General features: G+C 34.6%; 2 protein-coding genes and 1 long non-coding RNA gene across 3 annotated transcripts; 2 read left to right on the top strand and 1 right to left on the bottom strand.

The window, feature by feature from the left end:
• Positions 1-938: 938 nt before the first annotated feature.
• LOC110907843 lies at positions 939-2867 on the bottom strand. The gene is made up of 3 exons (XR_002573992.2): positions 2497-2867; positions 1412-1530; positions 939-1195 (listed from the first exon to the last, which is right to left on the bottom strand). It is a non-coding gene; the product is annotated as an uncharacterized LOC110907843 (long non-coding RNA).
• Positions 2868-9096: 6229 nt separating this feature from the next.
• On the top strand, positions 9097-14585 carry LOC110927217 (receptor-like protein EIX2). Its single transcript, XM_022170856.2, has 2 exons — positions 9097-10955; positions 14311-14585. The coding sequence occupies exons 1-2, from the start codon at positions 9126-9128 to the stop codon at positions 14548-14550; spliced, it is 2070 nt and encodes a 689-aa protein (XP_022026548.1). The 5' UTR covers positions 9097-9125; the 3' UTR covers positions 14551-14585.
• Positions 14561-15298, top strand: LOC110927218 (receptor-like protein EIX2). Its single transcript, XM_022170858.2, has one exon. It carries the CDS (start codon positions 14561-14563, stop codon positions 15296-15298), a length of 738 nt encoding a protein of 245 aa, XP_022026550.1.
• Positions 15299-16409: the final 1111 nt, after the last annotated feature.

Raw genomic sequence — 16409 nt, 5'->3', positions numbered from 1 at the left:
AACTAATAAAGACTGATGTGACTATATGGAAGTACACTGTACTAGTCAACTTTTACTAATTTCTCTCTCTTACTCATTTTCCCATACTCTCTCTCTCTCGTTTTAAACTTTTTTTCAAAGATAAATGTACCAGCATAAAATAATACATAGAAATGTTATACACAAAAACATAACATAAAACATGTAAACGTTACATAAACATGTGGTTTTGATAAATGCGACAAGAAAGTTTTTAGGGTTTTAAAATTTCTACAAAATATTTTGTTGAAAAAAATGATGTGACTTTTGTTCATAAGGGTTTTGATTTGATAAAACAAAAAATAAATTAAACTTTTTAATTAAGATGTGGATTTCTCAATACACCGACCAATGTAAAAACAAAGGGGCGTTTATTTAGGCTTTGATTCCCCACCACGTACACATTTGGGCTTTGAATAAACAAAAAACTTTCAATACACCGACCAATGTAAAAACAAAATCGTGTCGTTATTATATGATTTAAAAAAAAAGATGATATCTTAAAAAAAAGCTTACATGAGTTACACACTTTAGGAAAAAATAATAAATAAAAAAGAGTCACGTGATCAAATCTAAAAAAACATACAACGTTGTCGGGGAAAAAAAGATATTCAAGCAACCTTCAACAAAAGCACATGATCAAACACACATAGAGCAAAAATGTACAAAAATCTCAGTGAAAAAAAATGTAACTCGGATACAAGAAAAATGTACAAAAATCAGAGGCAAAAAAATGTAACATGGTAAAAACAAAACCAAAAAATCAATAACATATAAAATTCTCAGATTCAACACAGCAAAAGTCTACATAAATCTGAGGGGGAAAAATTGTAACATGGTAAAAACAAAACCAAAAAATCCATAACATAGAAAATTCTCAGATTCAACCAAACATCAACAAGTACATACTACAAATGTCATTAACATACTAAGAAGGATAATCCAACTAAGTACCACCTATTTCTTAATCACAACAAACAATGCTAACAAGTAAGCTGCCAATCACTAACGCTAATATCAGTAACCATATAACCCTCTTCTTCTTCCGAATTTCTTGCTCACGGGTAAACAGTTCAGCTTGCAGGTTGTTGATGTTCCTCAAAAGACCTGGTATGATCCTAGTTGACCGTAAGCACATCGGTGGGTCGACCCAACCAATGAAAGGGCAGTTGCTAGGCTACATTAAAATAATGGGGATAAAACACGATTAGAACATACATTTACTTATTAAAATCAGGGTTCAATCATCATAACAATAAACAAGAAAGTAACTTAGATTTTAATCCAATACATAAGAACTTAAATCAAATTGTTTCTATTTGTTCATATCTGAAAACGAATTTTACACAAAAAAAAAAAATAAAGAAATCAGTAATAAAAAACAACATCGAACCGTTATATGGAATTTCATCTTCAACATCGAACATCTTCAACTGGATCTGGAGCATCTTTTGGATCTGGTAACATCTTGGAATTGGATCCTCTTTTTGGATTTCAGATCATCTTTTAGATCTGGAACAATAAGACCCACTTTTTACATGAGCAAAAAATGCAACATGCAATTACAAAAATGCTTCAGATCTTAACCAGTTGTTCAACATCGACCCTGTAATCTGAAACATCGAACCGTCATATGAACCTCACCATGCTTCACGTCACTCTACAAAAATCAACAGTGGCGGACCCAAGAAGTTTTTCTAGGCTGCGGAAAATTATTAAGAGTTTTAGACCCCTAACGATATATAATATTTTTTCGGTTCGTAGCGAATCGGATCGGGTCGGGTCGGGTCAAATTCAAAAAAGATAATAAAACTAAAATTCATATAATTTGGACAATCCATAGTTCCTTTCGTTCTCACAACTCATATTCATTTTATCTAATCCTTATATATATAAACGCATATTGCTAAGCTAGCCTAATAAAAATTTAAATAATTGTAAAATAATAAGTGTGGTAAAACAAAAAAAAATTATTTTATTATTATTAAGTATTTCATATTAACTGATTAAAAAACCGAATACAGATACGGATTCATCCAGAATTGCATATTAAGTATTTCATATGAACCCGTATCGGTTCAGATGAAAATAAAAAACAATGTAACACAATTAATAAATATGTTTCAGTGTTATAAAGAAAAACAAAAATAAAAATTGAAGATGGTGCAACTAGTTTTTGAAGATAAAGAGGTGCACGTCTCACCAATTATTTGGAACAACACTTTTAGTGGACCTGTTAAATTACAGAAATGCCCCTATTTAACTAAAAAGATCATCTTCTCCAAAATATTGTTCCATGTCTCACAGCAATCGGAAAACTTTTCCGGTGAACACATTTTTGACCAACTTTCTTTATTTCTGTTAAAAATACTAGATCTAAGGCCAATTTAAGAAAGGAAAAAAACTAGGATAAAAAAACATCATCTCCAAAAATAAATCGAGACCTGAAAAATGGAAACGAGAATTCAAGTAACTAACCATGGACCACCACCGCCAAGTAGCTACTAAGTGGTTTTCCGGCAGGAGGAACCACCGTCACCTCCACCACTTGAACCAGATCTGAATCTGATGTTGTATGGAACACCCGTTCGATCTTCTGATCTTTCTCCTATCTTCACTGCCTCTCTCACCGATCCTCATTGACTCTCTCTCTCCGATCTTCTCTCTCTTACCATCTATCTCTCTGGATTTTTGGGAGGTAAAATATGTTCTTTATTTGAGAAATGCTTCAAAAAAGTAAAACATGGATCTGTTCTTCATTTGAGAAATGTAATAAGAAGGAGAGAAGGTAAAACATGTAATAAGAAGGAAAGAAGGTAAAACATGGATCTGTTCTTCATTTTAAGAAATGCTTTCAAAAAAGAAAAAATAGGAGAGAGAAAGTGATATGTTCTTCATTTGAGAAATGGTTCAAAATGTCAAAACAATAGTGACAGAAAGTGAATTGAAAGTGATGTCTGCCATGTCTTAACACTTCTCTACCCTCTAATGTAAAAAGACTCATTTACCCTTCTTATCATTTGGTGTGCATATGACGTGGTTCGATCCTAACCACACATATAGGTTTCCAGGGTTTAGTCAACTGGAGTGGGTTTTCTCCTTATAATTAGCCTATATATATATATATATATATATATATATATATATATAGGACAAAGATCCGTTAAGAACCACCCTTTATTGCGAGAACCGCGAGAACCAGTGTGAACACAAACAGTAATTCCTAAAAAAATCTAAAAAACACCCAATTTTTTTTTATTTTTTTACTATTTTTTTTGAAAAAATCGCTATATTTTGTCAATAAAAAAAATAAAAAAATTTTGAGTAACAGTTATCCATGTGCATATGTATCATTTCATTGTCAAATTCCGTAATTCATTACAAATAATAGTCAATTACACTTTCATTTACACTACCACGTGTAATACACTACTTTTTACGTTAATAATGTTAGAAATGCACATGTACATCTATATGTATTAACATGAAATAAGGTGTTTTGGTACACTACTTTCTCTTTCATCTATCATCCCATCCATAATACACAAGCATGCACATGTGCATTTTTGTCATTTCTTTGACAAATTCCGTAATTCATTACATATATTAGACAATTGCACTTTCATTTACATTACCATATGTAATACACTACATTTTACATTACCAATATTAGAAATGCACATGTGCATTTATATGTATCAACATGAAATAAGGTGTTTTGGTATACTACTTTGAATACACTTTCCCTTTCATCTATCATACCATCCATAATACACTACAATTACCTCCTACCATCCATAATACAATACCATTACCTCCTACCATCCATAATACAATACCATTAACAATATTTTCACTTTATTACATGTATGTAAACACTATTTATACCATCCAATCAACATATTACATCAAAAATTGACAACTATAACCAAACCATCAACCACTAGATATAACTAACCAAAAAACATGTATATGGACCTACTTCTCCATTCAAAATCACAAACTTTTTGTACCAAAACACGTTATATCATGGTTATACATAATGATGCACATGTGCATTTTGAATATTGGTAATGTAAAAAAGTATTGTATTACTAATGGTATTGTAAATTAAAGTGCAATTGTCTATTCCTGATAACGTATTACCGAATTTGTTGAAGTAATGATACATATGCACATGTGCATGGATAACTGTTACTTTTTTTATGGCAACGAAATATAGCGACTTTTTTTTAAATATTAAAAAAAATAAAAAAAAAATTTGAGTGCTTTTTTGATTTTTTTTTAGATTTTATTTTGTGTTCACATTGGTTCTCGCGGTTCTTGCAATAAGGGTGGTTCTTGCATGAACCCTACCCTATATATATATATATATATATATATATATATATATATATATATATATATATATATATATATATATATATATATATATATATATAGGGGGCCGCTAAAATGAAAACCACCCACAGTTGCGAGAACCGCGAGGACCACTCTCCACCAATTAGATAATGACAACCAAAAGGATAATATAGTCATTTAATCAAAACCATCAAATCATCTATCTCATTTTTTTAAAATGACTTTTTAAAGTCATTTCAATTTCTCTATCTTCAAAACCATCAAATCATTTCTCTCTCCTCTTTAAATTTCCTTTTTAATCAAAACAAGCAAATCATCTATCTCCTCTTTAAAGTCTCTTTGTAAAAAGAAATTTATAAAAAAATATTTGTAAATGATTTTTGGTAAAAAAGTTTTTGTAAAAAAATTTAAAACCGTAAAAAAAGTTTTCCTAAAAAAACGTAAAAAGGTTAAAAAAACGTGTGTGTAAAAAAATTTTTTGTAAAAAAAAGTTTAAAACCGTAAAAAAGTTTTCGTATAAATTTTTGTTCTTTGTTAAAAAGCTTTTGTAAAAAAAATTGTAAAAAAGTTTTTGTAAAAAAAAAAAGTTAAAAACCGTAAATTTTTTTTAAAAACGTGTGTGTAAAAAAACGGCGCGTAAATACGGGGCAAAAAAAAAGGGCGCAAAAAACGGCCCGTAAAAAAAACAGCTCGTAAAAACTGGGCGTAAAAAATGGCTCGTAAAAAGACCAGGTGATAAAACGGCGCGTAAATACAGAGCGTAAAAACGGCGCATTAAAACGGGGCGTAAAAAACGGTGCGTAACACCGGGTGTAAAAAAACGGCGCGTAAAAAACCGGCGCGCAAAAAACGGAGCGTAAAAAAACGTCGCATAAATACAATCTTAAAAAACGGTGCCTAAACAAGGGGCGTGAATACGGGGAATAAAAACGCCGCGTAAAAAACGGGACATAAAAAACGGTGTGTTAAAAAGGGGCGTAAAGAACGGCCCGTTAAAAAAACGACGCGTGAAAAAGACGGGCGTAAAAACGACGCGTTAGAAAACGACGCGTGAAAAAGTCGGGCGTAAAAACGGTTTGCAAAAACCAGCGCGCAAAAAATAAATTGTTTTGTTAAAAAATCTGAATTTAAAATTGTTTTTAATAAAAAAAAATCTATTTAAAAAAAAGTAATATAATAATACCAAAAAAGTAATAAAAAACAATAAAGATAAAAAGACAAAAATGAGTAAATTTACTAAACTAACCTTTTGGATTAAAATAATAAAAACATAATAAGACAAAAAGTATTTAATAGTAGTTTTAATTACTTTTAATCTCATCCATCCATTTTGAAGATCTAATAGTTGAAAAGTGGTTCTCTTGGTTCTTACAACTGGGGGTGGTTTTCATTTTAGCGGTCCTCTATATATATATTTACTATATATACATTTTGAAGTTGAGAGAATAGTGTCAGACAGCTTGCCTGGCACTTCCCTATTGGACCAACCCATTTTTAATTTAATTTTATTCCTAGCTTAAAATTATGGTTTCGTCCTTTGTCTAAAATTACGTTTTTGTCCCTAATTCAAAATAAAATTATATTTTTACCCTGGCTCAAAATTTACACTTTTGCCCTCAGTTCAAAAACCCATTCCTAATTCTATTTCCAGTTTAAATTTACGCTTTCGCCCCCCGTCTAAAATTACGCTTTTGCCCCCCCCCCCCTTCAAAATAAAAATATGTTTTTGCCCCTAGCTCAAAATTATGATTTTGCCCCCAACTCAAATGTACGTTTTTGCTCACAGTTCAAAATAAAATTATGTTTTTCCCCATAGCTCAAAATTATGATTTTGCCATCAGTTTAAAATTATGATTTCGTCCCAGTTCAAAATATTTTTACGATTTTGCCCTCTGTTCAAAATTATGATTTTGCTCCCTTTTCAAAAATTACGATTTCTCCCCCAGTTACTACATATACATTTTGAAAGTTGAGGGAATAGTGCCAGGCAGCTTGCCTGACACTTCCCTATTGGACCAACCCATTTTTAATTTAATTTTATTCCTAGCTTAAAATTACGGTTTCGTCCTTTGTTTAAAATTACGTTTTTGTCCCTAATTCAAAATAAAATTATATTTTTACCCTGGCTCGAAATTTACACTTTTGCCCTCAGTTCAAAACCCCATTTCTAATTCTATTCCCAGCTTACATTTACGGTTTCGCCCTCCGTCTAAAATTACGCTTTTGCCCCCCGTTCAAAATAAAAATATGTTTTTGCCCCTAGCTCAAAATTACGATTTTGCCCCCAACTCAAATTTACATTTTTGCTCACAGTTCAAAATAAAATTATGTTTTCCCCATAGCTCAAAATTATGATTTTGCTCTCAGTTTAAAATTATGATTTCGCCCCCAGTTCAAAATATTTTTACGATTTTGCCATCTGTTCAAAATTATGATTTTGCTCCCTTTTCAAAAATTATGATTTCTCCCCCAGTTAAAAATTATGATATTGCCATCGTTTTACCCTTTTTTTTTTTTGCAAAACTATAGTACTGTTTTATTTTGCTTCGTTGACTCAATGTAACTTTTATTGTGTCAAGCAGTTGTCTAACACTCGCTCATTGGTTCTGACAAATTAGTATTTTACCCCCAACTCAAAATTATAGACCTGTTATTGTTTTATATTTTTTTAGCAAAACTATGGTAGTGTTTTCGTTTAATTGGTTGTCTCGATGTATTTTTTTTATCGTGTTATAAGTAGTATGTACAAGTAACCTAAATACATGCATACATGTTATGAAACTAAGAAATACTTGATTTAACGCCCCGCAACACATGCGGGCATAGGTTTAATTTTTATTCGTCTAGGCATGCCGGGTACATGCTCATTTGTCCTGAAAAATTACAGTTTTGCTCGCAGTTTAAAATTATAGTCTTTCCATCGTTTTAGTTTTTTTAGTAAAAGTATGGTAGTGTTTTTGTTTTAATTGGTTGACTCAATGTAATTTTTTTTTTGAGATCGTGTTATGAGTAGTATGTACAAGTAACCGAAACACAGACATACATGTTATGAGAGAGAAATATTCGGCTTATTGCCATGCAACGCGGGCGGGACAAAAACTAGTTATATATTAAAAATAAAAGCTAATGAAAAATTATACATATATTCAATTTCGAAGGGAATGAACAGTGTTTGGTTAGGGCATTTTAGGTATTCAACACAAGACACGTGGGGGGTCTTCTCAGCCTCCACCGCTTCTCATCTTATTTTCTACTCCCATATTAATACCCAGATGGGAGACAGAGAGGGAGAGGAGTAAGGGGGTGTTTGGGATTCCTTTTGATATAAAAGTCCTTTTCAAAAGTAATAAGTAAGAATTTCTTAATTATCAACTTCTCCTTTTTTAAGGCTTTTTAAGGCATAAAAGGACTTTTTAAGGGGTGTTTGGAATTCCTTTTAATCAAAAAAGTTCTTTTTCAGAGGGTGTTTGGTATTCCTTCTAACTTTTTAGAAGTTAATAAGTCAAAAAAAACCACTTTTTGATATGCTATCTACACACCAAGTGTGTAGATAGTTTGAGCTTATATATATTCAAAACATTTTTGTCTATTAATTTTGAGTCATGTAATGAGTAGTAGCAAACAATAAACATTAGAATTTTAATCATCTTACTTTCACGTACATTAACAGATGACATTTCGTGAATGACCAAAGCATGTTAAACAATGCCACTTTCATGTATTTTTATAAAAAGAAGTGACTAAAACAATAACATGACAGGACAACATGACAGTTCGTGTTATTTACCAAACTAAATACGTAAAGACTTGCAAGCATTTCACGATTAATTTAAGATCAATTTCTTTATTCTTAATTAGTTTTTTTATGTTTGGAGGAAAATTGTTATTTTTGTATGCACATATTTTGCACTTGTAAGTGGAAAGAAATTGATCGGCTAAGAAAGAGGCTCCTGTGAATTTCCTTACGGACCCTACGGAAGGGAGAGCTACTCTGCGACCAGGGGATCTGCTCGTCTTTGGTTGGGCTAGGGGGAAACATGCTTGTGTTGACCTCACGGGGGTTTCCCCTCTGGTTGGTTAAAGGGAAAACGGGTTTGTAGCTGGACAAGCAGCAAGAAAGGCAGAATCGAAGAAAGTTGATAAGCACGCTAAAGCTTGTGCAGAGAACGAGCATGTTTTTGTCCCTTTTGCCTTTGACACATTTGGCTCTATAGCGCCAGAAGCTATCCAATTCCTGACCAGGGTCCAACGGGTCATCCACAACAATTGCTCAGCATCAGGGGGACGAGGTTTTGTCTTTGGCAGATTAGGGTTTGCAATTCAAAAGGGGGTGGCGGCGCAGCTTGTTGCCCGTCTACCTTTTGTTTTAATGTAACTTGGCAAGTATGAATGAAATTTAGTATCTATTGGATCACAAGAAAAAAAAAGTGTGAAGACTTTTGAGTCTTTGACATGACCCACTTTTATGATCATTAACTAGAGACAAATTTTCAAGACTTAGTCTTTAAACGTATAATTTGGGACAAATATATAACATATATATGTCGTCATTGGTCTTGAAAGTCTTGCATGCCTCACAATCAACACAAATTTTCCACACATATGGACATGAAAGTAGAAAGAAAATCAACACAAGTTTGTTTTAAAAACATCCAATATGAGGTAGGCTATTTTAAACTTGGAGTGTATATAAAGCTGGGCATATTTGTGCAGATATCAAACATTTGAGATATGATACAACAAAAATGATAAGTAAGATTTACCATAAACATTTTACCCATCCTATTTTTTTCTTTATTACTTTAGTCTTTTTGTTGGAATCATTTACCACTACAACTGCCCTTTTCGGGTCTCTAACACAACCTCCCACTTCCCTTGGCCACCGTACCGGTAAGTGTACCAAACAGGAGAGACAAGCCCTGCTTCATTTCAAATCATACATTCATTATGACCCTTATGGCTTTCTCGATACATGGACACCCGAAGAAAAAGAAAAAGCAGCAACCAGTGATTGTTGTTACTGGAGTGGAGTCACATGCAACAAGCATTCTCGTGTCACAAGCCTTGACTTGTACTCTGGAAATCTTGAAGGCAAGCTTAGTCCTTTGTTGCTTAACTTAAGCCACTTGAATTATCTTGATATTTCTTCCAATTCGTTTAACGGAACGATTCCAATGTTCATTGGTTCCATGACCCAATTAAGGTATCTTAACCTTGGTTGGAATCATTTTAGTGGAACCATTCCTTCAGAACTTGGAAACCTCACAAACTTGCAAGAGCTTTCACTTGATTTTCTAAGTAGTTGCACTGTTGAAAACCTAGATTGGTTGTCTCATCTGTCTCACTTGGATAAACTTTTCATGTCAGGTACTTCTCTTGGCAAAGTAGACCACTGGGTAAATGTGATTTTAAGTCTTAAAAAACTATCAGCTTTATATTTAAATGGATGTGACCTCTCCCTTGTCGTGCACCCATATGTCAACTCTTCTTTTTCTTCATCTATTGTTACCCTTTCTCTCCAAGAAAACAATCTCAACTCATCAATGTATCACTGGTTGTTGCCGTTAACTAGCAATGCACTTGTAGAGCTTGATCTCTCTAGGAACATGTTAGATGGGATTCCCAAATATCTTGGAAATCTGTGTGGTTTGACATCTTTGTATTTCTATAGTAACTTAATGCCTGTCAAGTTACCTGATTTTCTGAGAAACTTGTCTGGATGCACATCAGTTACTTTACAACATTTAGATGCCACATCTAGCCAATTCACAGGGTCGGTGTCAGATGATATCCAAAATTTTTCATCCCTACAAGATCTATATCTTTATAATAATCAGTTAGATGGAACTATAAGTGAAAAAGTGTGGCAACTACCCAAGCTTCAAACACTATACGCTTCTTCCAATTTACTTAAAGGTGTCATCTCCGAAAATATAGAAAAGTCAAATATTTTATATGTTTATCTTTCAAACAATTCACTGGAAGGAGTTCCTTTAGAAGCTAACATGTCAAACATTTCCAACATTGAAGATATTGACTTGAGTTCTTGCAAGTTAGGACCTCGTTTCCCCAAATGGATTCAAACAATGAAAAATCTTTCCAGAATTAATCTTGCCAAAACTAGAATTTCAGATAACATTCCAGAGGACTTTTGGAAATCGTGGCCTGCTCGTTTAAGATATTTGAATATCTCTTTCAACAATATTACCGGGATAGTAACAGATATGTTATCAAATTTTGACCCTGTAGTTTCTTCTACCATAGATTTGAGTTCCAACAACTTTTATGGTCATATACTAAATGTTCCTTTCAGTTTGGAAGTGTTAGACCTCTCAAAAAATAATTTATCTGGACAAATCTTCTTTTTGTGCCAAATTTTTGATGGGCCTTTGACCTTTCTTGATCTCTCACACAACTCATTCACTGGACTAATTCCAGACTGTTTGTGGCATTTTACAGAACTTAAAGTTCTTAGCCTAGGGTATAACAATCTATCTGGAAGGCTTCCTACTTCTATTAAGTTTTTGATCAATCTTGAGGTCTTGTATTTATACAATAACAGCTTCTCAGGAAATGTCACACCTCGATTTCCACGTGTATCACCGGTGGGCCCGGTGGGGGATTACCGTGACGTAGTTGGCAACAATATAGTCAAACCACAATATATAAATGCACAGCGGAAGCATAAAGATAAATATAATTCAACCATTTACTGTAATATCCAAATGTATCACAAGTAGTTGAATAGTATCCACAGGATGGATCAAATAAATAAAAATTTTGTTCAACAGATAGACATCAAGCTTGCGAGACTTCCTTAGATGCTAGGGAGCTACTACCAGCCAATTACGTGTAGTACCTGCACTTAATCTTTTTGGGAAAATACATCAGTTTACACTGGTAAATACAATCAACTGACTCATTTTGTAAAATGATTGAAGATTGGTTTGGATGCACGAGGCATAACACGTTTGTTTAACTTGGGAGAATTATTTAAAATTTATAATCTTGTGAACGAATTACATGTTCCTTCTTTGCGTTCAGTAGCCCGGATCCTGTCCGGGTTAAAGATCAATAGACACACCACATTTGCGTAAAACCGAGGTGGGTAAACCATCGGCTACGTCTTTTAATAATATAGACATAATACCGGGTGTACGCCTACACCCGACTGTCAAGGTCGTGGCCATTTCTTCGAATGATGCCAAGAATATCCGGGACATGGTCATTAACCCCCCAAAGGCTTTTAAGTAACAAGACTGTTTAAATGAGCCGATCAAACTATTCAATTAACCACCTAAACGATGGAATTATTTGATGCTCAATCAAGCGGTATTTTATATACCGTAACCCAAGCCCGTATAAGGGAAAATAAGTTAAAAGTATTTACCTTTGCAATGTATATTCCTTAATCAATTAAATCACCGATATCTTTTACTGGGGCTCCTTATTCTGGAACGAAGGTTTTAAATAACCTATTAGAATCCTAACGGGTCTTTATATTAGCCGTGGCCTAGACCGGTTAGTTTCGAGGGATAGATATGGTTTAATCGCGTGAAAGGCGAAAACCGAGAATGGTGTGTGATTCTGACCCAACAAGTTCGAAGACTTGTTTTATGTGGGTTTATTATTCACACTCTGGAATTTAGGGTCAAAATGATATGGTTTGACCCATATCGGCTAATTTATGTAAACTAGTTACATAAGCCGAACCGTGCGCGCAATAGGCGCAACAGGTAACCGTAGGAGTCCTACACTGTTTTCCTAAGTCAATATACTTTAAAGAGGTTGTGGTATCAGTAGGATACCTTCCATAATGCCCGTAACGAGTTTTAGTTCATTATACGCCCCGTAGGGGTTTTCCGGTCATTTTAAAGACTTTTGAAGGGATTTCTGAGTTCTACAGGATACCTGAGTTTCCCGATCAGTTTAATAAGTTTAAAATATCTTATTTATTATTTAAAATCAGTAGCAACTGGAATCGGGTCAAACGACCTTGTAGAACTCAAGTTTTGGCCGAAAAGGGCGTATTCGGTATTTACCGAACCGTAGCCATAACCGCAGGTTATGAGCATGTTAAAATTTATTAAAAATCTTTAAAAATCCCAAAATATTATTTTACTACAGTGGGTAAAAGTTTTGGTGACGAAATCTTGGTTTAGGTAGGCGTTATGCTAATTGCGCCGTTTATTACAAAAGTTTCTTATAAATGCGCTATTTAGCATAACTCCCATTCTAGACCTCGGATTGGCGTGAAACTTTCGGGACATGCTTAGAATTTAGTAAGCAAGGTTAAGGTCCCTTCACGTGTCCGAAATACTCGTTTTATTTTAAAAAGGGCGTTACGGTCAACTTTTAAGTAATTAACGGAAATGCGTAAAAGACTCGGACAAGCAACGAACCGGTCACAGAGGGTGATACCAACACGTGACCTGGTCCTAATAGAGTCCTAAAGCATATCTACATTGTACTAAAACAGGTCAGAACTGAAGTCAAAGCAAAAGTCAAACTTTTGCGACATTCGGTTCCGAACCGGGTCAATATAGCAAATGGCCGAATCAAATGAGCGTAGACAAGTTTATATACTTATTATCATGTTTTATGAGTGTCTAAACAGGTTGCATATCGTTTACATTACCGATTATGCAAGAATCGCAAAAATAGCTTTCTGTTGACTTTTTAAGTACGCGTTTGACTCGACATTTGAACTAGTTGGAGTGGTGATCATGGGGAACCCTTTCAGAGGTTTATTACCCACATAAATACCAACACATAACCACTTTTGATTCGACAATTCACTGAACCATTCGTGAGTTATCGCAAAGTCAATCGTTAGTTACGACGGATTGACTTTTAGGCTAAACTAAGCAAAAACAAAACCATAAAAGGTTTGGCATACTTACAGAGATTTGTTGAAAGATTTAGAACAAGAGAAGAACACTTGAGAGCTTTAGGAATGACCAGAGAAGTGTGTTTGAGGTGTGTGTTAGTTATGAACCTTGGATGTCTATTTATAGTGAAATGTATGCACTTAGATCATCACAACACACCCTACAACTGAGTATGGATGATGGGCAGGTGTCCCAAGGTGTCATAGGTCGAGTAGGGGGCGCCCATGACTCTGGAAAACCCATCCATAATTGTCTTGCCGCTTAAAAGAGCCAACAGCCATATTTCTGTCGCTGGGCGTCGCTTACGGACCGTATGGCTTAGGCCTTGCGGTCCGTAAGCCTGTGGCGGATCTAAATCAATCATGCGCTCCCTTGCGGTCCGTAAGGCATGATCTTTACGGTTCGTAAGGGGTTAAGAAACAATCTTTTTAAATCCTTTTACAATGATTACCAAAATCTTGGTAATTAATAACCTGACCTTTCGGGTTTGAAGGGGTAACTTTGCGATATGGCCCTCAGTTAATTACAATTAAGGACCTCGCGTTATTTACCCGTGTTGTTAAGCCCCCGGATGGTTTACTTATTATCCGAGAAGCCTTAATTTATATAGTTGACACTTTTAACCCCTCTCGTACGAATTTGGTCATAAGTTTCTTGTTTTAAAACAGAACTTCGCGGAATTTATATATTATATTCTAGTGAGCGTATTATACTGTTACAAGGCTTCGGGTACGTCAAAGGGTCACTCAGAGGTATAATTAAACATGTTGACACAGTTAACCCCCGCAGCTTGTAATCTCTCACTTTCTTCCGCGTTTCGCTTCCGTACGATCCATGATTTATTCGTTTTAAGGTACGAGTATCTTTTAGGGTTACTATACAGTATACTTACCCTTGTTTGACATTTATAACCCTCGAATTTACATACTTTCAAGGTTTGTCAATATTAGTCCTTTATTAAATATTAAATGCCACGTGTAAACTCAAGACACGTGTCAATACATTATTGGACTCAAAATTTCGAGGTGTTACAGGAAAGTTGCCCTTATCTTTAAAGAATTTAACCCATTTAACCTTTTTGAATTTGGGGGCCAACAAGTTTTCTGGTTACGTGCCTGGTTGGATCGGGGAAAGGTTATCGGGGTTGTATGCTCTTATCTTAACATCATATAAATTCATTGGAACCATCCCTTCACATTTATGTGAGTTAGAATATCTACAAATTCTAGACTTGTCAATGAATAAACTCCAGGGAGCAATCCCCCTCATGTCTCGGTAATCTCACTTCCATGGTTCAAGATGGATTAGGAGGCAACCAAAATGTGCATTCTGTTAACGTTAGTGGGGGCCAGTATGTTGACCGTTCCATGATCAAGTGGCAAGGAAGTTTGCGTGAATTTAGCAGCACTATAGAATTGGTAAAGATCATCAATTTATCAAGCAACAATTTAACTGGAAAAATCCCGGATAAACTAACCGATCTTCATAAATTGATTGCACTCGACTTGTCAATGAATGCTCTAGTTGGAGAGATTCCATCCAACATTGGTCAGATGAAAGAACTTCAAATTTTGGATCTATCCAGAAACAATCTAAGAGGAGGACTACCATCAAGCATGTCTCAAATGCCCTTGCTAAACTATCTAGATGTGTCGTATAACAACTTGTCAGGAAAAATTCCATCTAGCACTCAACTCCAGTCCTTTGAACCTTCAAGGTACACCGGAAATGCAGGATTGTGCGGACTTCCCTTGACCAAATATTGTCCAGTAGATAAAGTATTAGAAGGTCCACCCGTTAGCCGTGAAAGTATGGAAGGCGGAGAAGGCATAGATGATCTTCAAAGATGGTATTACATTGGAGGGGCCACAGGTTTTGCTAGCGGATTTTGGATGGTGTGTATTGCTTTAATTGTTAATCGCCGTGGCAGACATGCCTTTTTTCACGTCATGAATAGCCTTGAGAATTGGGTTTATGTGAAAGTGATGGTGTTCACTGCAAAAGTGCAAAGGGTTTCACATCCATAGTTGTATTGTAAGTTGGATTTCATTCTTCTTTTTGTGTGTTTATTTATTTCTTCTTGTTCTCATTTAGGGATACACGTATAGTATTGTAAAATTAACGTATGATTAAGTTTTAAGTCTCTTTGATGAATAAAATTTCCACCAACACCATGGGTGGCCATTTCGCTTTGCTGTGTCAAATTAAATAGGACATTATGCTATATTGTGTATAAAATAAATAAGTTGGTAAACCTTGTTAGTTAAGTTAGAAAGTTCTGTTAGTAGAGTTAGTGCCTAATTTGTAAATATTAGAAGTAGAAGGTTAAATGTGAAAGTATTGTATGTATCCTGTTTAACGATCAATTCTGAATTCAGTCTGTTCAACTGAAGGAATCATTCGTTGTTCATAAGATTATTATGTTTCACAGAATGAATCCAAAGAAGATGGTGATTAATCTCGCAAAGGTTGAAGAATTAAGAAGATCAGATACTTACAAGACTCTGTTTTAAAGGATGAATCGCAGGAAGAAGAAGAAGAGTACGAGCGATTTTGCTAACCCCAATCAGCATATCTCTGTAATCTTTCATCAACTGAATCTTGTATGTGTTTCGATTGTTTTTGTCATGCTTACAAGGTGTTCGATGAAATGCCAGTGCTTTATTTTGATGTTATTTTGCTACTTCCTTTGTACTAAATCAGGTATATGATACAAATGAAAGCTTTAGGTTATAATATATATGTAATCTTTCTTAGTATACGTTAATTTATGAAGTAACAGTCCTTTTCTAATACAATTTCAAAACAAATGTGGCTGCAGAATTATACAAGCGGCAACATTGATTGTTCTCTGTCGGTTGTCTGTTTTTGAAGGACTGAGTATACATGGGTGAATTTGGATGATGCTTTATCTCTAATGGGTCAGATGGGTTAAGATAAATGGTTAAACGGGTTAAGACATTTGAACCTCCGGCAGCCACCATACCTTCAGTGATCTACGACAAGGAACCACCGAACTAGAAGGGTTTACCTTTTTTGACCCTGTGCTGCATAGATCTTTAAATGCAGTCACTTGGTTTCCCAATTCCAATGGTCAATCTAGTCGACCTAATAACAACACTTAAGGTTGTATCTAGC

Source organism: Helianthus annuus, chromosome 2 (assembly GCF_002127325.2).
Source record: "Helianthus annuus cultivar XRQ/B chromosome 2, HanXRQr2.0-SUNRISE, whole genome shotgun sequence".
Classification (NCBI taxonomy): domain Eukaryota; kingdom Viridiplantae; phylum Streptophyta; class Magnoliopsida; order Asterales; family Asteraceae; genus Helianthus; species Helianthus annuus.
Note: the sequence above shows the minus strand (reverse complement) of the source record. Positions and strands in the feature narration are given on the sequence as shown.